The 27727-nt window shown below is 41.6% G+C and overlaps 1 protein-coding gene across 7 annotated transcripts in view; it reads left to right on the top strand.

The window, feature by feature from the left end:
* The window catches only part of HERC2 (HECT and RLD domain containing E3 ubiquitin protein ligase 2), a 176406-nt gene that overhangs the window by 13102 nt on the left and 135577 nt on the right, over nt 1-27727 (top strand). For all 7 annotated transcript variants that reach the window (XM_074363390.1, XM_074363393.1, XM_074363392.1 and 4 more), the window contains exons 4-6: nt 14060-14197; nt 23373-23592; nt 27271-27371. In XM_074363390.1, the coding sequence (XP_074219491.1) occupies nt 14060-14197; nt 23373-23592; nt 27271-27371 (459 nt within the window). The remainder of the gene's footprint in view (nt 1-14059; nt 14198-23372; nt 23593-27270; nt 27372-27727) is intronic.

The raw sequence follows: 27727 nt of genomic DNA, 5'->3' as shown, positions 1-27727 counted from the left end.
ATGTGTGCTATTTTGTGTCTGGCTTCTTTCACTCTGTAATGTTTTAGTAGTTTAGTAGTTTCTGTATATATTCAAAAAATATTTTATTTATTATTGTATTATTTTATTTTGGCAGGGGGAGGTAATTAGATTTATTTATTTTTAGAGGAGGTGCTGTGGACCGAACCCAGGACCTCGTACATGCTAAGCATGCGCTCTCCCACTTTATACCCTCCCCGTTTCTGTATATTTTTGAAGATTTCGTAGCTCTTCTTTCCCAGCCCTCCAGTATTGGTTAGTGTATGAAAACAGTGTTTCCCAAAGTGTTTTTTTTGTGAAATATCAGTTCTAAAAGATGCTCTGAGAAAAACTACTTACATGGAAAAATTCAGAGTGTGTTTCTTACTCATTACAGTCAATGAATATTTTTTGTTCTTTGTTCTTTTAAAAGTCACATGGTTAGAAAGCAAAGCATAATTGTTCTTTATGTGGGTCCCAACTGAATAGTTTTTCCGCGTTCAGTAAAAATTTCTATTTTGAATATGGCATGGTATGTGCTTTTTAGTATCAGAAAATCCTTTTTTCACAGATAGGCTTAGATGTGCCAGATTTCACCTTTAAGACTATGTACACTACCTGTGGTTGTATTGTAGTTGATTGTAAGGAGAATAGAGACTAGAGGAGAAGTTCCGTCAACACTCAGATTTCTTTGCTGTTTTCCCTGGGGATCTATGACTTTCTTCCGCACACACCCATCCTGGGTTGGGCTCTTAACTATTGTCAAGCTTGATCATGGTTTATTTCTGTGAAGTAGTGGCTTCTAATGACTTGCACTTCCCTTGGGGTAAAATTACCTTTCTTTCTTTCACAGTCACTTCTAGAACTTTCTGGTTCTACTGATGAGGACAGAAAGCTACCTCCCAGGTAGCAGTAAGCTTTGAATACAGAAGCTTACTTCCGGGGGGGCCTGCCCTACAAAAGATAGGCTAGATGGCTTACGCTTTTTTTTCAAGTGAACATTTCTTATTGACATCCTATTTAGGATGGTTTGTGTTTATTATTTTGAAGGAAAGTAGAGGATGGAATAGAATGTAAAGAAAGGAAAGCTAGGAGGATACTAAAAGATGTGCTAAAAGTATTTTTTAATTTTTGTCTGGCGCTGGCCTTGTGAAGAACTTAAGTATCAGGAATTGCTTCCTTTATTGTAAACCTTTCTCATTATTCCATTGAGTCCTTGGCTCTGCCAAGAAATGGAGGCCACAGTTGGCACAAATAACAGGGCGAAGCTAGAAACTGAAGCCAGACCCTCTTGAAAGAGTTTCATTGCTCTTTCTGTTATGCTACAAATGTAATTTATTGACATCAGGACTACCTTTCTGTAGTTCCATGGAACTGCAAAATTATTTTTGTTTTTTTCTGGCTTCATATTGTACATAGGTGTGTTAATTGTTTTGAGGATTTAAAAAAATTTTTTTTCTTGGTCTAGTCAGTACTCTTTCGGTATGTGTTCCAATTTTAAGAGCTTAGAGATGAGTTTTTGATTGACTGATTTATTTTTTAGACCGTGAACAACTTTTCTGCTGATTTGAATAGTTTTTCTGTGGAGGAGGTAACAAAAAAACATTAAATGTGGCCTTTCCCCCCAGATAACTCATGAGTATTTGGGCCAAAAAGACATTGACATACCAAAGTATGTAACAAGATGGTGAAGACACCATGATGCCACCCACACCCGGGGCTGGGGGAGGTCTGGGGTGGAGTGTTTCCTGCGGGTTAGTCAGGGAGACCTGGCCTGGGTTCAAGGATGGTGGTGTGTGGGGTCCCCAGGGAGAAGGGAGCACAGGCCTCCAGGTGGAGGACTGAACAGCGGGGGTGAGGAGGACCGGGAGCAGTAGAAGTGGGTGGGCCAGGCCGGAGGGAAGTGGACTTTTTTGAGTGCCTAGCTGCATCTAAATCCAGGAGGGCACACCTGCTGATGCAGTGGCCATGCTTCCTGGGGGACACATTTATACACTGAAGTTTAGAAGCCACCGTGCAAAGGGCCATGAGTGTTAGGAAGTGTAGTCAGGACCTGTCCTCCTAGCAGTGGGGGCTCAGAGAATCCTGATTCCATAGCCCAAGGGTTCTCAAGCTTTGTGGTTAATCAGGATCACCTTGAGGGCTGGGGCAGACCCCCAGGGCTAGCCCCACCCTTAGAGTTTCTGATTCCCTGGAGTTGGGATGGTGTCTGGGAGTTTGCGATTCTAGCATGTTTCCAGGTCCCACTTATGATGCTTGAAAGAGCTTCCTCGTGTACTCCTTATAAAAGAGATTAAACAATAACAGCAAATGACCACAGTTAGGTTTCCCTCGTCAATTTATTCTGTCCTTCATAATGAATTCTTATTGCTTTGAAGCTTGGGTCCTTTATGGAAAGCTTACCCCACTCCTGGGAGCCTGCCTGGTGTCTACTGGAAGCAGTGATGTCAGCTCCTGCTGGAGTCTGTTCCCTACGGGGTTGGTGCTATTGTTTTTGTGTGTTGAGGACCCAGTTTCCGGTCTTTAGCTTTGGAAAGAAGCAGATATGAGACTTGAGGCTCTGGTTGACAGATCATGCTTAGCAACACTGTCAGAATAGACAGGAGTACCATCCTTCGCAGGGTGGGTTTCATGGCTGTTGTGTGAGGATTTGGTCCTTGTCCACCCTGGGGGTTAGAACACAGCAAAAGTAGCGAGGCATGGAAAGCATCCCTAGGGCCTCCCACCCTCCTGGGAACTGCATTGTGTTTGTTTAAGTAACCTTCTGCTTGTCCAAGGTTAATCAAGGGAACAGTAGTTTTCTCCTTTTGATTTGTCAACTCTCCCCATACTGTGGCCCTGAAGCACAGGGATGCTCTAATGATAGCAGCGAGCGCATGGGGAAATAAGGAGCATCCCAGCTCTACCTGACTTTATTCCCAGCCTTCCCCTGCATGTGACTGTTGCATCATGAACTCCGTGACGTGGAAGCCAGCGTTTGTTACGCTGGTCACCTAGGAAGAGCCTGAGGCCATCTGGTTGTAAAAACACCTCTACAGTTTTATAGTTCAGAATTTAGGCTATGATCCTGGGAAGATGGCACCAAACAGCTTTGGGAGGAGGCTGGTCTGGGCTCGAGAGAGGACGGCTGTGCTGTGGTCACAGAGAGGAAGCCTAGGACTCATACCTTTGTTCATTGATCACCTTTGTCAATCCTGATGTATTTTTGTGGGTTTTGTTAACTAAGGCAGTTAAAATTCGCTTTCCCTCAATCTTCTGCAATTTACTATATCTGCTCAATTATCTCTTAGCATCTCCTTTCCTGTTCTGGCTTAACTGGACATTTTCCTTTAAGACAGAAGTTACTGTCTTTCTTCCTTGATAGAAACATTTATCATCTTGCATATATATTTCCATTTCTGTGCCACCATTCTTTCTAGTTTAATCTCAGCCATCAATATTAACTACAAATTTTATCCAAGTTAAACAGCTTCTAATTCAGATAGTGGTTTCACACCAATTCTGTGATTCTCCAGCACCAGCTGGGTGTCTAATAATTCAGTCCAGTTCTGACACTTAACTACTGGACTTACCTCAGGCCCTGCAGATTAACGGCTCAGTCCGATAAGACTGCCTCCACTTAAGATGCCAGTCACAAATGGAGTTCCCAGAGTGCTCCCACTTCTGCCTGGCTGACTACAAATTTGGAAGTTTCCATGACTGCCTCAGGTTCAAGAATTCACCAGAATGACTCAGAATGCAGGAAAACTCTTTGTTTTTTGGTTTAGTCAGTCTGTCTGTCTGTCTATCTATCTATCATGTATTTTTTTATTGAAGGATAGTCAGTTATAGTGTGTCGATCTCTTGTACACAGCATAATGTCCCAGTCATACATATACATACATATATTCATTTTCATACTCTTTTTCATAAAAGGTTATTACAAGATATTGAATATGGTTCCCTGTTACTGGTTTATTTTAAAGAGTACAACTCAGAAGCAGCCAAATGGAAGAGATGCAGAGGGCAAGGTGTGGGGCAGGAGCTTGGAGCTCCCATGGAGCGCCCATGCCTTCTCGTGACCCTCTACCCTCCTGGCACATCTACGTTTTCACCAGCCTGGAGTCTCCCCAGTCTCGTTGTTCAAGAGATTGAATAATTTAATCTCCAGCTCCCCTCTCTCTGGAGATCGGTGGATGGGGCTGATAGTTCTCACCCTCTGATCACTATTTATTTTTTTGGTGTCAAGCCCACACCATAAAACATTCTAGAGGCCCCGCCCTGCACTAGCTCATTAGCATGAGCCCAGGTGTAGTGAAAAGGGGCTGGTGATGAACAGCAAAAGACACTCCTATCCTCAGTAAGTTCGAAGGGTTTTAGGAGCTCTGTGCCAGGAGCCTGGGGCAAAGACCAAATGTATATTTTTATTATACTACAGATAAAAAAAATGGGAAGTAGGTGTTAGAGCATTTTAGCAGAGCTCTGGAGTCCACATCATAAGAGCCCCATTTTGCATGTTCAGTGAGCACGAAGAATGTGCTCAAGTTAGAGCTGCAAAGGTGTTTTTGCATCCTGCCATTGCAGTAGCAATAAGAGGCAAAGGATGTGTGCATTTTTGTTTTGTTTGTTTTAAATTTATTGATAGTTTCTATTTATTTTTCTATTTTTTAGTTTGTATTGAGGCACAGTCAGTTTACAGTGTTGTGTCAACTTCTGGTGTACAGCACAGTGCCCCAGCCACACATGAACATACATATATTTATTTTCACATCTTGCATTTATTTATTAACCTTTGTTTGGTGACTTCTAGCTTTTGTGTAGAGGTTCACACATTAGCTGTTGATGAAATCAATTCAATCTTGGGCCAGCATCTTTAAGTTGATGAAAGACTTGAACATTCCTTTTAAGTGAATACACTACGGGACAGTGCTTTTTTTTTTATTGATATAAAAATTTTTGTCAGAATTTTAGAATTAGAGTGAGTCTTATATTTTCACAATCTTACATGTGGAAGTCATGTCAACTTCCTGATGAATAAAACTCAAGTAGGAAGTCAGAAAATTCAGAAGAACTAGGCTCTCTTTGTGTGAACAAGCCCAAGGCTAAGAAAACGTGCACTGTGTCGTAATCCACACTGTTGGCGCATCAGGGAAGGGACATAGAGGCGTTTTAAACCAGTTATCAAGTCAGTCTGCTTTATCCAAGGGTTCACCTAGATAATGTGAATTTAGATTCTAAATGTAAAAGTGCTCCTGAGTTAGAGGTTTCTGAGAAATGTTTCTTCCTCCAGCACTGTTGAGCTGTAATTGACATGTAATATCTTGTGTCAGTTGAAGGTATATAGCGTGATGATTTGATATGCGTATCAAATGAAAAGATTACCACTATAGGGTTAGTTAATACTTCCGTCACTTCATATAATTACCACTTTCTGGAGTGTGGTAAGAATATTTTAAGATTTACTGTCAGCAACTTTCAAGTATACAAGACACTGTTGTTAAGTACAGTGACCACATTGGATGGACCCTAGCTCCCAAGAACTTACTTTTCTCATCTCCTCATTGCTGACATCTCCCCATTCCCCCTCCCCCACAGCCCCTGGCACCCACCAGTCTACTCTCTATGATTCGGCTTTTTTAGATTCCACATGTAAGTGAGTCATATCATGTGTCCGACTTTAGTAACGTCCTAATCACCCATGGTGTTGTAAATGACAGGATTTTCTTCTTTTTTTAATGACCAAATAATATTCTTGTGTGTGTGCGTGGTTGCGCGTGTATATGTGTGCGTTTTCTTTATCCATTCATCTCTTGATGGGTACGTAGGGTGTTTCCACGTCTCAGCTATTGTGAATAATACTGCACCGAATGTGGGAATATAGATATCTATTTGAGATAGTGATTTCATTTTCTTTGGATGTTTATCCAGGAGTGGGATTGCTGAATCATATGGTAGGTCTGTTTTTAATTTTTTTTGAGGAGCCTCCATTCTGTTTTCCACAGGGTCTGTGCCAACTTGCATTCCCACCAACAGTACACCAGAGTTCCATTTCTGAGAGACGTTTCCCCACCTCCCCCCAAAAGGCTGACCACTCTTTAAAGTATCAGAAGCTGCTTCTTTTTCTGGGGATTCTTGATTTCCATTTCTTTGGGTTATGTGTTTTATTCTCTGTAAACTAATCAGAGTAGCAATACCACTAGATTTAATAGACTTCGAAGTTAACAATTCGTTGCAGAGGTAAGGAAATACACATATGCAGTGAAGGGTACTTCCAGTGGTACTGGATATCACGGACCTGCTGGCTAAGTAAGGTTTTCTGTTGAATGAATCTGAATTATTTTTAATCACCCAAATTTCCACCATAGTCTTCTCCACCCCAAAACAAGTCTGGTCCGCATTTTGGTATCTGGTCTTGCACTTGGCTATGGGATAGTAAGGTTCACAGACCCTGGGGCCACAGAGGGGTAGCTCTCCTTACCAGCCCAAGACTCGGTGAAATAAACACTCCGAGTGCTATCTGGGTGGTAAGAAATGCATTTCAGCAAGACTGAGATGCCTTAGTAGTAAGATGTGCTATTATTTATCACCAGGAGAGTCTGCGCTGCCCGTGAATATGATGCATCTCAATTTGACATGCTGAAATTTGCAGAAGGTGCATCTCTGGACTGATGAAACACTTACTTCATGGGGTTACTGGATTGATTAATGAGTAGAGTATGATTTATGACATGTGCAGACTAGTACCTGGCTCCCAGTCTGTGCTATTTAAGGGTTTGTGGTTCTCACAGCGGTGGTTTAAGTGCAGGCAGAAGTGTCAGTGTCCCGTCCCGATGAGTCCCCGGTGCTGAGCACAGTGCCTGGCACATAGGAGATGCCAGTCCTGGGATGAATGATGTTCGTGTTCCTGTGTTAAATCATCTTGTGATGGGACATGCCTGCCTGAGCGACTGGAATGCCTGGTTTTGATTAGAGGAGCTGCAGCAGAGATAAATTCAAATCTTTTATATCACACACTTATTTTAAAATTCAGTGTTAGAACTTTTTAATAATTTTACCTCATTAAAAAGTACTTATATTGCATGTCCAGGTTATAGCATTAAGAGCTAATGCAGTTTTCAGTAAAAAGTGAGTTCCTTCCAAATCCTGTTCTCCAGATACCTTTCTTTCCTTCTCAGGAGTATTACTAGGTTTAGTTTCTTTTGCAGGGGTAATATACGGGCATGTAAGTATATGTATGAAACACGCACTTTATTTTAAATAAAAATTAAAGCCCTCTATGATGTGAGGTACACCAGAATTTAGGAGAAGTATATAAAAAGGTGTAACAGTACAACATTTAGACTTTGACCCTCAGCCTCTGGCTGGACTTTATCCTTCTTTGAAATCAGTAAATTGACCCCTCCTGGGCCCAACTGCACTGAGTTAAAGAGAGACCAGTTGACCTCTCCTGGGCCCAGCTGCCTTGAGTCAAGGAGAGACCAGTGAGTGCGTGGGAAGCACGGCCCAGACTGCAGCTTCCCTGCAGACTGCAGGTGGGCTGCTTGGGGCCATGGGTCATTATGGGCTGTACCACGAAATCAGAGCTTCCTCCTTGCTCCCCGTATCAGCCCTTCCAGATCCTTCTCCACACTGTGGTCCCAGGGACTTCTCTGAAATGCACTCTTCCCTAGGGGGACTCAGTGAATTGTGCAGTGTGTGGGTTATTCCTTCATTCACTCTTTGGTTCACGGACTCTTCTGGCTGTTGGTGAGATTGGTTGTAAGCACTGGGATGTGGTGGTGAATGAGCCAGGCATTGCCCCAGCTTTCCTGGTGCTTACATCCTGACTAAGACAACTGGTAAAAAACAGATAAATTGGCAGTGGGAAGAAAACAGGTACGAAGAAAACAACAGGTTGGTGATGCAAGAAGCTGCCAGGGAGGGCCCCTGAGATGAGGAGCCAAGGCCCCCTGAATTCACACTCAACGCTCTTCACCCTGCCTGTAAGGACTCTGTATCTGCCCTGACTTGTGAGGGCAGGCTCTGTCCTTTTCACCCTGGTACCCACGGCACCTGGCAGAGAACTGGCACACAGGAGGGATACAGTCAGAATTTGTCATGAGTTAGTGAGTTGTCTCTTGACTTGTCATGGCTTTACGCTAGGGCTGTACCAGTTCCCCAGAGGAGGAGGGGGCACTGAAGATGAGTGCCTCTTTCTGTGTCACTCAAGTGGCTACTTTGAACTTTTTTGCTCTGTTCACGCCTGCTGAGTAGTCTTCCTTAACTTTGTCTATCTTTTAAAATCCCATTATTGATTTGATGGATCACTTTTATTTTTCATATGAGAATTAAATTTTCCTGTTAAGTGAAATAGGCATCTTCTTTCCTTAACCTGCTCATAAAATCTTTGAATTGTTTGTGAGGTTGCCATGTAATCAGTACTATATTTGTAATAAAATGAGCTAGACGTTGTAAATATTGCACTGTATCTTTATCATGCAGTGGAGACAAGGGAAATTTGAATGTTTACTTCTGAGTTTGTGTTCCATTAGAAAGTTTTCACACCTAAAATCTCTGAAAATTGTTCTTGTGCTTTGTAAATAGAAAAAAATATTTCAATGTCATACAAAAACATATACTGTATCTCTTTTTAGCCCATCTTTAATTATTTGGTACCTTAACTAAGCCGTGGTGCCCAGATATTTATTTGGTCAAATACTATTCTGGATGTGCCTGTGCAGGTGATTTTTAGACGAGATTCACATTTAAATCCATGGATTTTGAGTAAAGCAGATTACTCTTCGTAATACAGGTGGGCCGCATCCAATCAGTTGAAGAGCCTGACTAGAGAAAAGACTGACCTCCCTCTAACAAGAAGGAATTCTGCCTCCAGATTGCCTTTGGACTCAAACTATAACATCAGCTATTCTCTGGGTCTCCAGCCTGCTGGCTTGCCCTGCAAATTTTGGACTTGAATGTCCACAGTTGTGGAAGCCAGTTCCTTAAACTATATCAGTCTTTCTCCCTCTCACAGTGCACCCCTCCCACTCCCACCAGCACACCCACACCTGTTGTTTCGGTTTTTGTGGAGAACCCTCACTAAGACACTTAGTATTTTATCACTTTAATTGGAATGTAGAAACCTTACCTTGTCCCCCTTTGTCAGGGTTCTATTATATGTTACATCCACATGCTTTGAGAACCTTATTAGACAATGTTTGCATTTTTACTTTCAATCATCAAACTTAAAGAAGCCAAGAGAAGTGGAATTTATTATATTTACTCAGGTGTATGCCATTGCTGTTGCTCATTCTTCATTCTGGCTGTTCCAGATTTCCTTCTGGTATCGTTTCCCTTGTTTTTAAGATCTTCCTTCAGTAATTATATTAAAACAGGTCTACTGACTACAAATTCTAATTTTCTTCATTTAAGACTGATGCATATTTTTTGCTAAATATAGAATTCTAGTTGATAGTTGTTACGTTTCAGTACTAAATTTAAAAAAAAAGTAGAACCTTACTCTCAGGCCTTGTACCACAGTTGGCCTTTTGATGCCATGACATCAGTTTCAGCCTTGGTGATGACTGTGACTTTTCGGGAGTAGGAGACTTGCCCCCTAGGAAGTGAGACAAGGATAAGGCAGTTGAGGCCTCGTGTTGTGCCCTTAGTGTATGTAGAGACATATCGCCTTGAGTTATATTTTGGTATATATAAATTTGGTATTTATATTTCTATTTGGCTATATTACAGTTTGGTAGATTCCTAGGGTCCTTTAGCCCAAAAAGAGCAACTCTAAGGTTTTGGCCAAGGGTTTGTAGAAATACGCACATGGGGCCATTTGTTGGCCAGGACATCCAGTGCTAAGACAACTGCTTGAAATGAAGTTTGGCCATTTGTGGGTTCCATCCTTATTGGGGACACCCTGGCTAAGGGCTGGAGGCAGCAGCAGCCCACTGTGTTCTACCACATATGGTGGCGGTGATGCTGTGTGTCAGTGTGTGGACTCCCTGCACTGTTCAGTCAGTTGATCTCACGGGCTCTGCCAGTAGCTCTGAAGTCTGGAGAAGGGTGACTTCCAGCACTGTGGCATCTGGCAAGGGACTGAGGACAGGGAAGACCACCCATCCTGCAGGCGCAGTATGCTGGGGCCCCGGGTTTGGTTTGATGCTGTAACTGAGCTGAGCTTGTGGAGTGCTGCTTCCATGACCCAAAGCACAGTGGGGAGCTGGGTGTGAAGGGCCACGGACTCAGGGCCGTTGGGAGCCTCAGCATATGGCTGGCAGTTTCCACGCTAGTGAGGTGTATATATGGTGTCGGGCTGAGAAGGGCTGGTTCTTGCATCTGAAGCCTCAGGCCAACATGTAGTCATCATATGTGGTCCAGAGACGCCAGGGAGTGTGAGAGGAGGCTGCTGAAGCCTTTTCTGTGAAGGGGTGTCTGACAACACTAAGGGAGAGTGTCTGTTAATTTCCTGGGGCTGCTGTGACACAGTACCACTGCCTGGTGGTGTAAACAACAGAACTGTATTGTCTCACAGCTTTGGAAGCTGCAAGTTGAAATCAAGGTGCTGGCAGGGTTATTTCCTTCGGAGGATGGTGAGAGAAATCTCTGTCCCAGGTCCTTTTCCTTGGCTTGTAGGTGGTCATGTTCTCCCTGTGTGTTTATATTGTCGTTCCTCTGTGCATGTCTGTCTGTGTTCAGATTTCCTCTTTTGGTAAGGACACCAGGCATGTTGTATTAGAGCCCACCTCGTGACCTCATCTTAATTTGATTATCTGCAAAGACCCTATTAACAAATACGGCCACATTCACACATACTGGAGGCTAGGACTTAAACATCTTTGCGGGGGAACCCAGTTCAGCCCATAGCAGGCCCCATATATGTCAAGCCAATTTGTAATTGCTTAAACACTTGGTTTAATTTTAATTTATTACTCGTTGTGTCAGAGTGTCCATGCCCGCTATGGGATATTTTGGGGCAGTGGGTTCTGTGACCATGGGGAATTTCGGCAAAGCCCTGGGCTTACATTGGGCTTGAATTAACCCCTTTACTGGGCCCACTGCTACCCTGGGTGTTTTCCCCACAACCTTGGGGATCAGGAGCTTTGTTTTGACAGAGCCGTGGGCAGCGGAGTGGTGCTGTGGGAGGGTGCTGGGCTCCCAACCCAGAGGTGGATGCATGGAAACCATCCCCGGCTGCAGCCTCGCCTTTCCCCACAGTGCACGCCCCCTTCTCCCTGCCCCTCCTCACACTCTACGTTTCCCTAGTAGTTTAGATTTCAAGCTGAGTAAACCTGGGCTGTGGGTTCCTGTCTCTGTACATTCACTGGTAGTGAGGATCTTCTGTGTGGTTATGGGGAAGATTTGGGGTCCTGGGGACCTGTCTCTTCTTCTTGGGAGAGCCCCCGGGGTTGGGATCCACATCCAATAAGGTCATTTTTTTCTTTACCCTGATGAGGGTCAAATGGAGGAATGCAGGAGCTGGCCCCACGTCCCCCACACAGATGCAGGTACTCCCCTGTCACAGAGCGGGCTGGAGGTGGGCTTCTGAGCTTTTACTGAGGATGGAACCAAAGCTGAGAGACGGTAACTGACCTCAAGCCTTGTTGCTTGTACAGATTAAATTCCAACAATCAGGTTTCCAGTCCAGGGTGCTTCTCTCACACTTGGGAAAAAACCAAAAATGAACAAATCTCTGTCCTTAATCACAAAGTCAGTAATGACTATTTCATTTTTCAATTTTTAGTGAAAAGTAGTATGTGAAAAACACAAGTGCCAAAGTTATTTGGCCTTTCTCTCTCTTGTCTTATTTTTTAAAAAGTTTTAATTCTGCACGGCCTTAATTTGTTACAGTGACAGTGGCTGTGGTATCTAAAATAACCATTGTTGTTTGGTCAGTTGCATTTGCGTTGCCCTATTGTAAAAGTTTTGCCTTCTAGCCAGTGTTTTTCAGTCTTGACTGAATATTAGAAACACTCGGGAACTTAAAAATGCTGGTTCTCAGGCCATACTCCAGATTACCTGAATCAGAATCTCAGGTGATGGGACTCAGGCTTGACGTGTGTACGTGTGCACATGTGAGCGCGTGCGTGTGTGTGTGTGTCTGTCTGTGTATCCCCCTCACCCCCTGCTTCTGATGTACCGTAAGAGTTGAGAACCTGATTCCAAGCCTGACTTTTACTAATGACTGAAGCAAATCTGTTGTGCTTAATTTAGAGGTTCTATGTGGTTTTATATTTGTAATGAATAAAACTGTACACATTACCAAAAATCTGTATTTAATGCCCAAGAGGTTGTTGGATATTTCTAAATAGATAAGAGAGGTACTGTTAACCGTAACTGTGGCAGGAGGTTGAAAGAAAGACATTTGAAGTGTACTAGTGACAAGGGCCCTTTCTTGGGCCTCAGGGGCAGAGGGTTGAGTTAATGACACTCTTCAGTTCCTGGAACAACATTTCTAAGTCCGTATTTTTAAACGTTTTTCTGTTGAATCTGTTTGTTTTTATGCCATTATAAGACACTCTGGTGTCTAATGTGCATGCATTGTAAATTTGTGTAAATGAACTATGTGGTTCCTTGGCCTGGGTTTGTTCCCTTTGCCAGGCCAGTTGTGTCTGGGGAGCAGTGGCCGCTGCGGGTCTTCACCCTCCACATCCTCCTGACCACCGGTCGGGGTGAGAGCTCTGTGGGCATAGCCCTTGGGGGACCTGGAGGACCTTCCATGTAACTCAGCCACCCTAGAGTGCTCTGCAGGCTGACTGCGGGGTCCGCCCTCCCTCCAGCTGCGTGTGAAGATTTGTGCCTCTGGACCCAGAGTTCTGCTGACACGTGGCATTATTTCGTTATTGAACTTAGCATTGAGGGCTTACTCCCTGGTATGCATTGTAAGCACTTGGGGTCTAGCAGAGAGCAAAACCAGATGAAAAAGGAAAAAAAAAAAATTCTACCTTGGAGTTTATATTTTGACTTTCTAACAAGTGCCAATTTGTTGAGTGTAAAGTAATATTTCATTGTTTTAATTTTTTTTCTAAATATGAATTTGAGTATCTCTTAATAGCATTAGCTAGTTGGGGTTCCTTCTATTGGATATCTGATATTTTTCTTACAGAATGTGGGAGTTTCTTGACTATTTGCCCCTTGTTGGTTTTATATATTTTTAGATACTCCTCACTGTTTGGGATATGATATACCCTCTTTTACAGATTTAGATGTAGAGTTGACCCCAACAACACAGGTTTGAACTACGTGGGTCCACTTATAAGCAGATTTTTTTTCAGTAGTTAATTCTGCGGCGCTGCATGATCCTTGATGGCTTGAATTGTTGGATATGATAGAACTGTGGATATGGAGGGCCAACTGTAAGTTACATGCAGATTTTTGACTGCATATGTTGTTCAAAGATCAACCGTATATTTCTAATTATGTCATATAGCAAGTAGTTCATTTAGGAAGGGCCTTCTAGGATAGGACACATTTACACCTCAAGGTTAAGATTAGTTCTCTCTTAACATGCTGTGTAAGGAGTTTCCATGACGTTTGTTCTTGACTAAAACTTGTCATTAGCCTCAAGTCAGGGTTCTCAGTTTTCTCCTGTGTGCCAGTGCTCTTGAATTATGCTCGTGTCAGAAGTCATGGCCCTGTGTAGCCCTGGTTCTCCGTTGGTGGTAGCCAGGAAATGTATAGAGTTGAAAATAATTTTAAAATCATATTCCCATTCTCCATCCTCCCTTCCCGTGGACACACAGCATCTGGAAATCACTGGATAAAAGCAATTAATGTACACATCAAAGATTAAGTTTCTTAGTTGTGAAATGTGGTAAGAAATTGATGGCATATTTTGGAGGACATGCTTCAAAGAAGAATTTGAGTGATACATTGATTTCTTTATTAAAAAGGTCACTGGACCATTTATTACTTCATAAATCACCCTGTAGCTGATGAGTCATGTAATTTTTTTCCCCCCAATCACCAAGTGGTCAGCTAGTGATGTGTGTTGTTACCTAACCTTTTCATTTCTGGGGCGACCTTTGCAAAGAGACGGGCAAGTGGATGATAACGTTTTAAAAGGCAAGTTATACACTTAAATTTTTTTTTAATTTTCCAGATGATGGTATTGATACTCAGATTGGAACCAAGAAAGAAGATCTGAATGACAAAGAGAAAAAAGATGAGGAGGAAACTCCTGCACCTGCATATAGGGCCAAGTCAATCCTAGAGAGCTGGGTATGGGGCAAGCAACCAGGTATTATGATCTGAGATGCTGGTATTTTGAAAGCTTGATCTGGTACTCATTTTCTAGATACTGTAGATGGGGTGGGGTTTTTTTTTGTTTGTTTGTTTGTTTGTTTGTTTTTTTGGCTCAGGAAATTTTATTTAACTGAACTAGAGTTGATTTGTAATGTTATGTTAGTTTTTGCTGCATGATGTTAGTAATTCAGTTTATATACATATGTGCCTTTTCATATTCTTTTTCATTGTAGTTTATTAAAAGATGTTGAATATAGTTCCCTGTGCTATACAGTAGGACCTTGTTATTTGTCTGTTTTATATATAGTAGTTAGTATCTGCAAATCCCAAACTCCCAATTTATCCTTCCCCACACCCTTTCCCCTCTGGTAACCATTAGTTTGTTTTCTGTGTCTGTGAGTCTGTTTTGTAAATAAGTTCACTTGTGTCATTTTTGTTAAGATTCCACATATAAGTGATATCATATGGTATTTTTCTTTCTCTTTCTGGCTTCGCTTAGTATGACCATCTCCAGGTCCATCCATGTTGCTGCAAATGGCATTACTTTATTCTTTTTTACGGCTAAGTAGTGTTCCATTGTGTAAATATACCACAACTTCTTTATCCAGTTATCTGTCAGTAGACATTGAGGTTGCTTCCATGTCTTGTCTGTTGTAAATAGTGCTGCTGTGAACATTGGGGTATGTGTATCTTTTCGAATTAGAATTTCCCCAGATATATACCCAGGGGTGTGATTGCTGGATTGTATGGTAAGTCTGTTTTTAGTTTTTTAAGGAATCTCCATACTGTTCTCTATAATGGCTGCACCAAACTACATTCCCACCAGCAGTGTAGGAGGGTTCTCTTTTCTCCACAACTTCTCCAGCATTTATTGTTTATGGACTTTTGAATGATGGCCATTCTGACTGATGTGAATTGAAGCCCTTTTGTAGTTTTGATTTGCATTTCTCTGATAATTAGTGATACTGAGCACTTTTTTCATATGCCTATTGGCCATTTGTAAATCTTGATTGGAGAAATATTTGTTTAGGTCTTCTGCCCATTTTTTGATTGGATGTTTGTTATTTTTTGCTGTTGAGTTGTATGAGCTGTTTGCATATGGGTCATGGAATTTTAAAAAATTGAACTTAAAATTTTTTTATATTGTGGTGGACCATACATAACATATACATTTTACCATTTCAGTCAGTTTTAAACGTACAGTTCAGGGACATTAAATACATAACATACTGTTGTGCAGTTAACGACCACCATCCATTGCCAGAGCCTCTTCATCTTCCTAAACTGAAACTTTTGTTCTTTTGTACTTAAATGATAGCTCCCTTTTCTTCCCTACCCCCAGCCCCTGGAAACCACTGTTCTACTTCATGTTTTCAGTGTTTTGACTAGTCTAGTTACTTTGTATAAGTAGAATTATATAATATTTGTCCATTTATATCTGGCTTGTTACTTTATTTAGCATAATGTCTTCAAGATTCATCCATGTTGTAGCATGTGTCAGAATCTCCTTCCTCTTTAGGGCTGAACAGTAGTCTGTTGTATGTATATACCACATTTTGTTCATCCATGGATGGGCATTTGGATTGCTTCTACCTTTTGGCTGTTGTGAATAGTGCTGCTAGAAACATAAGTGTACACAAGTTTCAGTGTCTGCTTTCAATTCATTGTGTTCATACCTAGGGTCATGTGGAAATGCTGGATTGTGTGGTAATTCTGTTTAGCTTTTTCTTCCTTCCAGTTTTATTGAGAGTGATTGACATACAGCACTGTATAAGTTTAAGGTGTACAGTATCAATGATTTGACATATATGTATGTGTCATGAAATGATGACCACAGAAAGTTTAGTGAACCCCATCATCTTATATGGATACAAAATTGAAGAAATGGGAAAAAAATTTTCCTTGTGATGAGAAATCTTAGGGTTTACTCTCTCAACAACTTTCCTACATAATAGACAGCACTGTTAATTAACATTTATCATGTTTCACGTTACATCCCTGGTACTCATTTATCCTATAGCTAGAAATTTGTACCTTTTGACCTTCCTCATCCCATTCTCACACATCTCCACCCCCTGCCTCTGATAACCACAAATCTGATCTCTTTTCCTATGGGTTTGTGTTTGAAGTATAACTTACTTTACTATGTTAGTCCGTGTTACACAACCTGATATTTCTGTACATTTCAAAATGATCACCACAGTGAATCTAGTTACGATGTTACCTAATTAATGACTGTATTCCCTACCCTGTACATTTCACACCCGTGACTCATTTCTTTTGCAGCTAGTTATCTGTACGTCCTAATCTCCCTCACCTATCTCTCCACCCATCCCCAACTCCTCTCCCTTCTGGCAACTACCTGTTTGTTCTCTGTATCTGTGACTGTTCATGTCTAGTTATGTTTATTTACTTGTTTTACTCTTTAGATTCCACATGTAAGTGAAATCATATAGTATTTGTCTTTCTCTGACTTACTTCATTTGGCATAATACCTTCTAGGTCCATCTGTGTTGTCACAAATGGCAAGATTTCATTCTTTTTTATTGCTAAGTAATATTCTGTGTGTGTGCATGTCTACATCTCTATCTGTATCTATCACATCTTCTTTATCCATTCATTTATTGATGGGCATTTAGGTTGCTTCCATATCTTGGCAACTGTAAATAATGCTCCTATGAACATAGGAGAACTTAAATCTTTTTTAATTAGTGTTTTTGTTCTCTTCGTATAAATACCCAGAAGTGGAATTGCTGGATCATGTGGTAGTTCTGTTTTTAATTGTTTTGAGACATCTCTGTACTATTTTCCATAGTGGCTGTACCAGTTCACAGTCCTACCAGGGTTCCCTTTTTTCCAGTTCCTCGCCATTTTAGGCCAGTGTTTCCTTATTGGTTTCCTCTATGGATGATCTGTCCATTGATGTAAGTGAGGTGTTTAAGCCCCCTACTGTTACTCTGTTACTGTTAATTTCTTCCTTTATGGTTGCTGTTATTTGCTTTATGTATGAGGTGGTCCTATGTTGGGTGCATATATATTTACAATTGTTATGTCTTCTTAGATTGATCCTTTGATCATTACATAATGTCCTTCTTTTTCTCTTGTAATAGTGTTTGTCTATTTTGTCTGGTATAAGTATTGCTACCCTATCTTTTATTTTCAGCTGGAGTAGCATAGAATACCATTTTCCATCCTCTCACTTTCAGTCTGTGTATGTTTATAGATCTGAAGTGAGTCTCTTGTAGGCAGCTTATTTATGGGGTTTGTCTTTTTTGTCTATATTCAGCCACTCTATATCTTGTGAATGGAACATTTAGTCTTTTTACATTTAAAGTAATTATTGACAAATGTATATTTATGCCATTTTGTTAATTGTTCTGGGGTTGTTTTTGTAGTCCTGTGCTGTTCCTGTCATCATCTTCTACTCTCTTGCCTTGTGACTTGTTGACTGTCTTTGGTATTATGTTTGATTTACCTATTCTTTTTGTGTGTGTGTGTGTGTATTTATCACAGATTTTTGGTTCGTACTTACCATGTGGTTTGTATATGGTAATTATTTTCAGTTACTGACTTCTTAAGATGAAATGCAAATCTAAACAAGGGCCTTGCTGGGTAGAGAATTCTTGATTGTAGGTTTTCCTCTTTCATCGCTTTAAATATATTGTCCATTCCCATCCGGCCTGCAGAGTTTCTGCCGAAAAGTCGGCTGTTAGCCTTGTGGGAATTTACTTGTACACACTTGCTGCTTTTCCCTTGTTGTTTTTAATATTCTCTTTAACTTTAATTTTCGCCATTTTAATTGCGGTGTATCTTGGCATGTCCTCTTCGGGTTCATCCTGTGTGGAAGTCTCTTTGTTTCCAGGATCTTGACGTCTGTTTCCTTCCCCAGGTTAGGGGAGTTTTTAACAACTATGTATTCAAGTAAGTTCTCTGCCCTTTATCTCTCTCTTTTCGGAGACCCTTATAATGCAAATATTTGAACATTTGATGTTGTCCCAGAGGCCTATTAAACTGTCCACATTTTCAAAAATTATTTTTTCTGCTCAGCTCAATTGATTTCCAGTACTCTGTCTTCCTGTTTGCCTATCCTTTCCTCTTCGTTAAAATTCTCACTGTGTTTATCCATTCTTCTCCCAAGTTACTTGAACATCTTTTTGATCATAACTTGAGCTCTTTATTGGGTAGATTGGTAATCTCCAATTCACTTAGTTCTTCTGGGGATTTATCTTGTTCCTTCCTGTTAGGAACATGTTCCTCTGTCACTTCATTTTGCCTAATTCACTGTTTTTATTTGAATTTGATAGGTTCATTTCCTGATCTTGGAGAAAGTGGCCTTTTGCAGGGCACATCCAGTGCATCTCAGAAGCATATTCCCTTCTTGTCACTAGAGCTATATGCTGGGGTGCCCCTTATGTGTGTTGTGTAGGACCTTCGATTTTAGTGGGCTGGGCTTGGTCTGGTAGGCAGGCCCAGATCCCGGCACGGCTGACTGAGAGACGTCCCAAGATGTTCTGGAGCTGGTGTTGGCCCACTGGTGGGTGTAATGGTGCCCAGGGAGTCCCTGGATTGGTGCTGGCCTGCTGAAGGCAAGGCCAGGGCCTGGAGCTAGTGCTGGCTCACTGCTGGAGGTAGGGTCTTTGTTCGCAGAGCCTGGGGTTCCCAGAGCTGGTGTCTGCCACCTGGTGGGTGAGGCTGGTTCCAGAACTAGTACTGGCTCACTGGTGTGTGGAGCTGGGTCTTAGGATCTCTTGCTATAGGGACCTAAGGTCCAGAATTGGTGTTGGCTCGCATATGAGTGGGCTGCATCCTGGGCTCTCTGGTGGACGTGGTTGTATCTAGGGCAACTGGGGTTCAGGGGATCCAAGACAGTTGGCCAGTTGATCAGTGGGTCTGTGTCCTCGTCCAGTTAGTTGCTTGATCTGGGGAGTCCAGTACTGGTGTTGACAGGCTGGTTGACGGAGCTGGATCCTGGCACTCATGAGCTAGAAGGAGGATTTCAAGATGGTGTTTGCCAGCTCCAGTGTCCTCGTGGTAGAAAAAGCTCTGAAAAATGGCTCTGCCAGCGTCTGTGTCCCCAGGGTGAGCTCCACTTGCCTCTTGTCTTCCCAGGAGACTCTTAAGATCAGCAAATGGGTCTGAGCGAGACTCTTTTCAAATTACTGCTTCTGCCCTGGGTCTCAGAGTGTGTGAGATTTTTGTGTGCATCCTTTAAGATGGAGTCTCTTATTTCCCACAGCCCTCTGGGTCTCTCAAAAGTGAGCCCTGCTGGCTTTCAAAGCCAAACATTCTGGGGGCTCGTATTCCCAGTATATCACCCCCCCCCCCGCCATGCTGGGGTGCCTGATGTAGGGCTCAGACCTCTCTCTCCTTGGGGAGAGCTTTTGCAATTGTGATTAACCTCCCATTTGTGGGTCGCCCACCTGAGGGTATGGGTCTTGACTGTACCGCATCTCCATCCTTCCTCCTCATCTTGGGGTTCCTTCTTTATATCTTTATGTGTAGAAGATCTTTTTTGCCAGTCTGCAGGTTTTTCTCATCAATATATGTTCTGAAATTGTTGTAATTTTGATGTGCCCTTGGGAGGAGGTGAGCTCAGTTTCTTCCTACTCCACCATCTTGGCCACTCCCTCCTGTGGGAATGCTTTTAAAAATATTTGGTAGCATTCTCCAGTGAAGCCATCTGGGCTGTTAAGATCTGCTGCATATTTAGTCACTCCTACGCTGGGTGCATAAGTATTTACAAATGTTATATCCTCTTGTTGGACTCACATCTTTGCCATTATGTAATGCTCTTCTTTGTCTTTTATTACAGTTTTGTTTTAAAATCTGTTTATCTGATACAAGTATAGGTACCCTAGCTTTCCTTTAGTTTTCGTTTGCTTGGAATATCTTTTTCCACCCCTTCACTTTCAGTCTGTGTGTTGTGTCCTTATGCCTGAAGTGAGTCTCTTGTAGGAGTCTTTTTTTTTTTTTTTTAATTTTTATCGAGATGTAGTTGATTTACATACTCTGTGTCTTTTTATTGGCAGATTTACTCCATTTACATTTAGAGTATTATTGGCATGTTTGTTTTTATTGCCATTATGCCAATTGTTTTGTTAAGTTTCTCTTCCTCTGTGATTTTATGGCTCTCTTTAATGGCATTCTCATTATCTTTTGTGTATCTAGTACAGTTTTTTGTTTTGTGGCTACCTTGCGGCATACGTGTGACAGCTTGTTATTGCAGTCTACTTATAACAACCTAATTTTGAGCACATTTTAAGCTTTACATTTTTATCCTCCCTCCCATGTTTTATGTATTTGATGTCATAATTTACAACTTTGTATCTTGTGTGTCCCTTAAGTATTTTAGTTGCAGTTATTTTTACTGCTTTTGTCTTGTAGCTTTTATACTCAGCTTATAAATTATTAATCAACTATTTTATTATGTGTTTACTTTTACCAGTGAGACTTATACCTTCAATTGTTTTCTTGTTACTAACTAATCCCTTTTCTTTTCAGCTTAAAAGACTCTTTTTACCATTTCTAAAAAGGCTGCTTTAATTATAATGTGTTTTGTCGTGGGTGTCTTTAGGTTCCTGTTTTTTGGAACTCTCTGGACTTCCTGTATCTCAATGTTCGTTTCCTTCCCCAAGTTAGGGAATTTTTCAGTTATATTACTTCAGATAGATTTTCTGCCCCTTCCTCTGCCTTGTCTCCTTCTGGGATCCTGATAGTGGACTCTTAGTCCACTTGATACTGTATTGTATATCCCTTAAGCTATTTTCACATTTTTAAACTGTTTTTTCTTTTTGTTGCTCCAAGTGGGTGAATTGCAGTGCTTTGTCTTGGAGTTCGCTGATCCTGCTGCTTCACGTAGTGTGCTGTTGAACCCCTCTAGTGTATTTTTCAGTTCCACGCAGTTTTATTTTGCAAGGGTATTTTCTCTCTTTATTCAGATTAGGCAACTTCTGTCTTCTAATTTAGTGATTTATCTTTTTTTCTCATTGTACTGTTGAGTCTGTTCACCAGATTTATAATTTTGGTTATTAAAATTTTCATTTCCAATTTTCCATTTGGTTCTTTTTTTTTTAATAATAAATCTCCTTTTTTTTGGTCTTAGGTTTTCTATTTTTTCATGTTTCAAGCATGTTTACTGTTGCTTTTTGAAGCATTTTTATCGTGGCCACTTTAAAATCTTTGTCAGAATATTCTAACATCTCTGTCATCTTGGTATTTCCATCCGTTGATAGTCTTTTTTTTTTTTTTAAATCTTTTTAATTTTGAGATAACCAAGATTTAGATACAGCTATTAAAAAAAAACAGAGATACTGATTGTCTTTTTAAAATTCATTGTGAGATTTTCCTGGGTCTTGGTGTGATGAGTGAGTTTCTGTTGAAACATGGACCTCTTCATGTAATGTTCTGAGCCTCTGTTTTGTTGGCTTTCTGTGATGGTGTTCTGGCTGGGCAAGAGTGTGATGTACCTTGTTACTGCCAGGTGGGGGTGGCAGTTCTACTGGCTCCCCACATGGTCCCATGATTTGTTTGTTTCTTTCTTTATTCACCCACTTGTTTCAAAGTGTCCTACGATGAATGACTGGCTGGCTAGGCATTCAGGCTTGGGCAAGGCAGACACAGGTCAGACACCAGGGAGAGGAGCGTGCAGGTGCTCAAAGGCCTGAGTGCTCACTTTGAGCTTCATGGTTGTTTCTGGGCTTTGCAGCTAAAGAGAGGAGAGTCATGTTATTATTTAAAAGTAGAAAAACAAACAAATAAAAAAAAAAAGAAAAGGAAAAAACGAAGAGAAAGAAATAAAAAGGAAGAAAAATTTTTTAAAGTAGGAAACTGACTATTGAGAAAGGTGAAGCTTTTTCTAGAGCTGATTTCTGGAAGAAATTCTGCACAGGGGATGTGTAGATGACCTGTCCTTGCAGGGCTGTCTCAGTGAAGCCCCACATGTGTCTGCAGGAACCCAGGCAGCTCTCCGTGCTCCGTGTGAAGGGTAGGGATGGTACCTCATGTGTAAATCTTTCTGCTGCTTCATCTTGAGCCCGATGTGGAATTTAAAGTGTTTTTTTTTTTTTTTTCATCTAGTTTTCTGTTAAGTGCTAACTTTCTTAAGTAGTGGAGCTTTCCAGACCTAGCATCCAACCCCTGGTGTCTGGATGTGCATTTCTGTGCCAGAGCGACTGGGTAGAGAGAGAAGCTTTGTCCTGGTGGCCTCCCTAGAGAGTGGTGAGGTGTGTCCATTCGATGCCTGCTGTGATCTCCTTTCCCATAGGAAATACATGTTCAGGTCATGGGTAGGCAAAAAACCAGCGTCTTCCATATAGGAGTCTTTAGGGGTGTGATTGTTGTCTTGTAGAATATGAGACTGCCAGACTGATGACTGTTTTTGCTTCATGGCTGATAAATGTCAGAGACAGAAGACAAGCACAGGACACATCCCCTGCTGTCACCACCACTGGGTGCTCTACTGGTGTAGGGAGTTGGCGGAATGCAACTTAATTTACAGTTTAACTTAAGGCAGCTTTGTGGTTAATTGCAAGACTAGACTCTGAATTATTTTCATTTATGTAATTTTCTTCTAGGGACTTAAAAATAAGTCCTTAATTGTAGAAGTTTTCAAACATACACAGTAGAGAGAATAGTATAATGAAATACCACTTACCAGTAGTACATTCTAACAAGTTATTTTATTGTCCTTTGAAATAATCCCCTAAATGTTACCTTTCATGAGCCAAGTATGCTGGGAAATTTGTTGAAATTTTGTTTTTATTTTGCATTTTGTTTCATAACATGAAAATGGTGTAGAGTTTTCCTCTCTGTCTCGGAAATGTGTTGCTTGGTAAGTATTGACTTTGTAATTTTGTGTTAAAAAATTTTATACCGTGTTAACAGGAGGCAGTATACTATGGTGGATGAGAGTGGTCTGTCCCGTGTGCCATGCCCACCTGGGTGACCTTGGGCAAGCTCTCTAGGCCTCAGTCTCTCCTCCATGGAATGCATGCACGCTGCTACCTCTCGATGGTGCCTGTGAGGGTTACCTAATGTGTGTAAAGTGCTCAATACCGCTTGCCGCACGTGTCAAGCACTGAAGTGTTACCCGTTATTGTTACCCATTTGATCAGCATTGCAGTAAACTGCCCATGACGTTGAGAGGTTGGATGTTTTCTCTCGTTTTCTAGATGTGAATGAACTGAAGGAATGTCTTTCTGTGTTGGTCAAAGAGCAGCAAGCTCTGGCCGTGCAGTCAGCCACCACCACCCTTTCAGCCCTGAGACTCAAGCAGAGGCTTGTCATTTTGGAACGCTATTTCATTGCCTTGAATAGAACTGTTTTCCAGGAGAATGTCAAAGTTAAATGGAAAAGCAGCAGCGCTTCTTTGCCTCCTGTGGACAAAAAAAGGTAATAATATAATGAAGAAAGAATCCTGATACCAGCTAAATATAAAACTCAGACTGTTTTATTTGGGAAAGTTTAATTAATGCTCTCAGCGTAGCCTCTTCTTTCATGTCATCCTTGCGTTCCCTTTTTTCATGTTCCGTATAATCTGAAGAATGATTTTCCTGTTTGCTCATAAAGCAACAGGGTATGAGCAGTGCTATCTGTACCATCATTTTAAAATAGAAGACCCTTTTCTATCAGTAACTGTAGAAGCCAGTCAGAAGTTTAAACCAGCATGTCCAGATTCGAAAATGGGATCTGAGTAGTACATCCTTTTTATTTTGACTTGTTTGGGTGCTGGGTAGGAAGTTGTCAGACTGCCGTGGTGCTCAGCTGGTCTAGCTGGGGCATTCTCTTCTTAAAGAGATGCTTTCAGGCACATGACCTTCAATATATTGGCATACATCAGCAGGTCTCCTTTGAAGCATTAACTAGTAGCCACTAGAATGCTCAAGATTTGTGTAAAATTGTACTTTTCCAAAATACAGCAGTCTACCAGACTTTTGTTCCCCGAAGTCTAGACTAGATTTCCAGATAGAACTCATTTTATGTAGTTAAGTGAGTTGATGTTCTTTGATTGTAATACTGACTTTCACTCGCTATAAAGTGCATGGGAAGTACAGGAGGTGGAAAGAAACAGGTGGAAAAAACCGTATTTTTCCATCCAGAGACATAAAGTGCTATGGGTAGCACGTTTCCTTGGTTTTTTCCTTGAATCTGGTTGAATTCACATTACGTGTCATGTATTTGATCGTAGTTTTAAGATAAACCAGGTGACAGAGGGTTCCTGCCCGTGTGGTGATAGCCAGTGGCACAGTTCTTTCGTTCCTTCTTTTTTTTTTTTTAGTGTTTTTTTCTTTTAATGAGGGGAGATAATTTGGTTTATTTATGTATTTGTTTTTGTAATGGAGGTTCTGGGACCTGGGGCCTCATGCATGCTAGGCATGCACTCTACTACTGAGCTATACCCCTCCCCTCCTCTTCGTTCCTTCTTGAGTGGAAGGTGGGCAGCCGCCTGCGATGGTGATGCCCAGGGAGGGTCTGTGTATGTGGGGGGTGGTTTCTAAGAGTCTCTGAGCACTTCCGTTGAGTCAGCCTGCACTTCCTAAGATGCAGGAGTGGCTGAAAGCCCAGCTGACTCCCTCTGTGCTCTTTCCTTTGTGGTGATGTAAGAGCTGATGGATTTGTCGAACTCTTTCTTTCATTAAATGGAGGAAATTTCTACAATTAAAAAACTTTTTTTTTATTTTGACATAATTTGTGAATTCACATGCAGTTGTAAGAAATAATACAAAGAGATTCCTTACACCTTTCACCCAGTTTCCGCAGTGGTAGCCACTTGCAAAATTAGTACAAAATCATCATAACTAGGATATCAACTTTGATACATTTTACCTGTCTTCCTCTGATTTCCCATTTTATGTGCCCTCAATTCTGTGTGTGTGCATGTTTCCATGTGGTTTTATCACAGGTGTAGATTTCTGTCAGCACTGCCACAGGCAGGGTACGGGACAAGGATTCTTTTTTATAGCTGCACCCATTAAAGCTGTTCTCCATATCTATTTGTAACCTTTGAGGTTGACTCTTCCACTCGGCATTATTCCCTTAAGATTCTGTCCATTAGGAGGTGCACGTGTCGTCACTGGGGAGCAGGATTCCATGGATGGAGGTCCCACAGCTTGACCCCTCACACGCTCACTTATTTATAATTTTTGAGTATTATGAGTCAAGCTCCTATGAATATTTGTGCACAGGTGTTTGTGGGAGCCCAAGTTCATCTCTCTGGAATAAATGCCTTAGGGTGCAGTTGCTGGGCCTACGTTTAGGTTTGTGAGACATTGCCATTCTGTTTCCAGAGTAGCCGTGCCATTTCACAGTCTCACCAGCCATGTCTGAGAGGTCCAGTTGCTCCATACCCTCATCAGCACTTGGTGTTATCAGTTACTTACTTTAGCCACTGTCGTAGATGTGTAGTGTTATCTCCTAAATTTGTATGGCTTTCTTTCCCTGATTTCTCCACTTGTTGGGTAGTAGTGGGTTTTACCTTTTTTGTGGAACTAGCTATGGATTGGATAGTTGATTGGTGTGGATGGGGGTGGGTCCAAGCTATTTCTATTTGTTTTCTTAAGTATCTATAAAAGAGAGAGCCGCTTGTTGAAGATTTAGCAATTTTTATACTGTCCAGATTTAGGACTGTTGGGCTCTTTCTTCAGGGACAGGGTCATGGTTGGTGAGGGGGCTGCAGCTTCATGCTTCTCCTGGGGTGGCTTTCTCAGAGGGAGCCCTGTGCCGACTGCTCCTCCCACCTCTGAATTGACTCAGCTTGTGTACTTCCTGGATTTAGACCACATATGTTATTGTACGTCAGTGTCTTGTAAAGCTTGTAATTCTCATTCAGTCTAAGCTTCTTTATTCCTTTAAGATAAAAGATACTCCTTTAAGATAATTGTTTTAAGATTTTCCTGTCTCCCAGGCACCCAGTCCCCTTGTAGGAGGCAGCGACTGGGTAGTTTCTTGTGTTTCCTGATAGAACTCGCCAAGCACACACCCTACGCTATTCAGCATTCACAGACGTAGCATTCCAGCTGCCTCTGTTGGGTCCACGTTCCATACTGCTAGTTTGACTTGATATTGTGTCTTGAGGAGATCATTCCATATCAGTACCCATCTTTTTTTTTTTTAATTAAGGTGTAGTCAGTTTACAATATTGTGTCAATTTCTGGTATACAGCACAGAGCTTCAGTCATACATGGATATACTCAGTACCCATCTCTAATAGCCTTTGCCCCAAAAGCAAATTATAATAAACTCGAGGAATAGAGTATATTGTAGAAATACTCAGCAGTACAGAGTTGAAAATAAAATCGCTTATGACCATGCATGATTGAGTTTCCATTGTCCACACATTTTTGTATTCTAGTTTTTTTTTTTAAGATGATTTTTATGGTATACCATTATATAACTTCTTAAAACATGCAAAATGAAACCATCTTGTTAAATTAACATATATAAGTAGTAAAAAGCCTAAAAAGGTACCTGAGAATGATCAGCACTAAATTCAGGAGAGGATAACCTCAGCAAGGGGCGGGGGCGGGGGCGGGGGCCGGGTGAAGGAAAACAGCACAAAAAAGGGGCCTGCAAGCCAGGCGGTCACAGAGGCCTGAACAGGGGGAGAAGCGGCGCAGATCCCACAGGCCTGGGTGTGAGTCTCGGGCACTTATCCTGTTGTGCTTGGGGTGCTCCCCACCCCTCATCTGCTTTTTCTTTACTTCATGAGGTATGAGGTTTAACCCCCCCTTTTATGCATTTATCTGTTTATTTTCTGTTTACCATCTCTCTCTCCTCAACTACTAATATTAGCTAGCTTCCTGAGATTTTTTCATGACCATTCTCACAAGTCATTTAACATTCTTTGTAAATACCTTTTTTTTCCCCTCTCAAAGAGAAAACTTTTTGTTTACAAAGGATGTTTGATAACAGTTTTTAAAGCGTGAAACTTGAAGTCATTTGTGATCCTATCTCATGAAACCCATTGATCAGATTTTGGGAGAAAGCCTTCCGTATTATTTATTGTATTTTAGTAATTGCACATGCCTCTGACTGACCAGTTCTCACAGTCCACGTGTATGTTGTCCGCAGTTCCCGGCCCACGGGCAAAGGTGTGGAAGGCCTCGCGAGAGTTGGATCCCGAGCCGCTCTCTCCTTTGCCTTTGCGTTCTTGCGCAGAGCCTGGCGGTCAGGTACGTGTGCCAGTGTGTTCTGTTTTCTGCCACATCAGTATTTGTGGGTTCTCTTCTCACTTCTGCCACCACATGCCCCTGGGTTGATCCCAGGTGCTCTCTGTGCCTCATTTTCCTTTGTAAAATGAGAGGCTTCAAAGCCTGTTTGACTTTTCAGGTCTGTGTTACTTGAACAAAAAAAAAAGTAGGGGTGGTTTGTATGCACACATATCCCAGGTAAACCACTGCAGTGCCTTAGTGCAGATTTATTTTCTAGGAGAGCCAGAAATTAGCATTGCTCACAGGAGAGTCATAAAAGAAAGAATTGACCTTGAGATAACTGTTATATTTTGGTCTCTGAGTTCTTGGAGTAGCCA

This window comes from Camelus bactrianus, chromosome 5 (assembly GCF_048773025.1).
Source record: "Camelus bactrianus isolate YW-2024 breed Bactrian camel chromosome 5, ASM4877302v1, whole genome shotgun sequence".
Taxonomy (NCBI): Eukaryota; Metazoa; Chordata; class Mammalia; order Artiodactyla; family Camelidae; genus Camelus; species Camelus bactrianus.
This window is presented reverse-complemented; position numbering and strand designations above follow the sequence as displayed.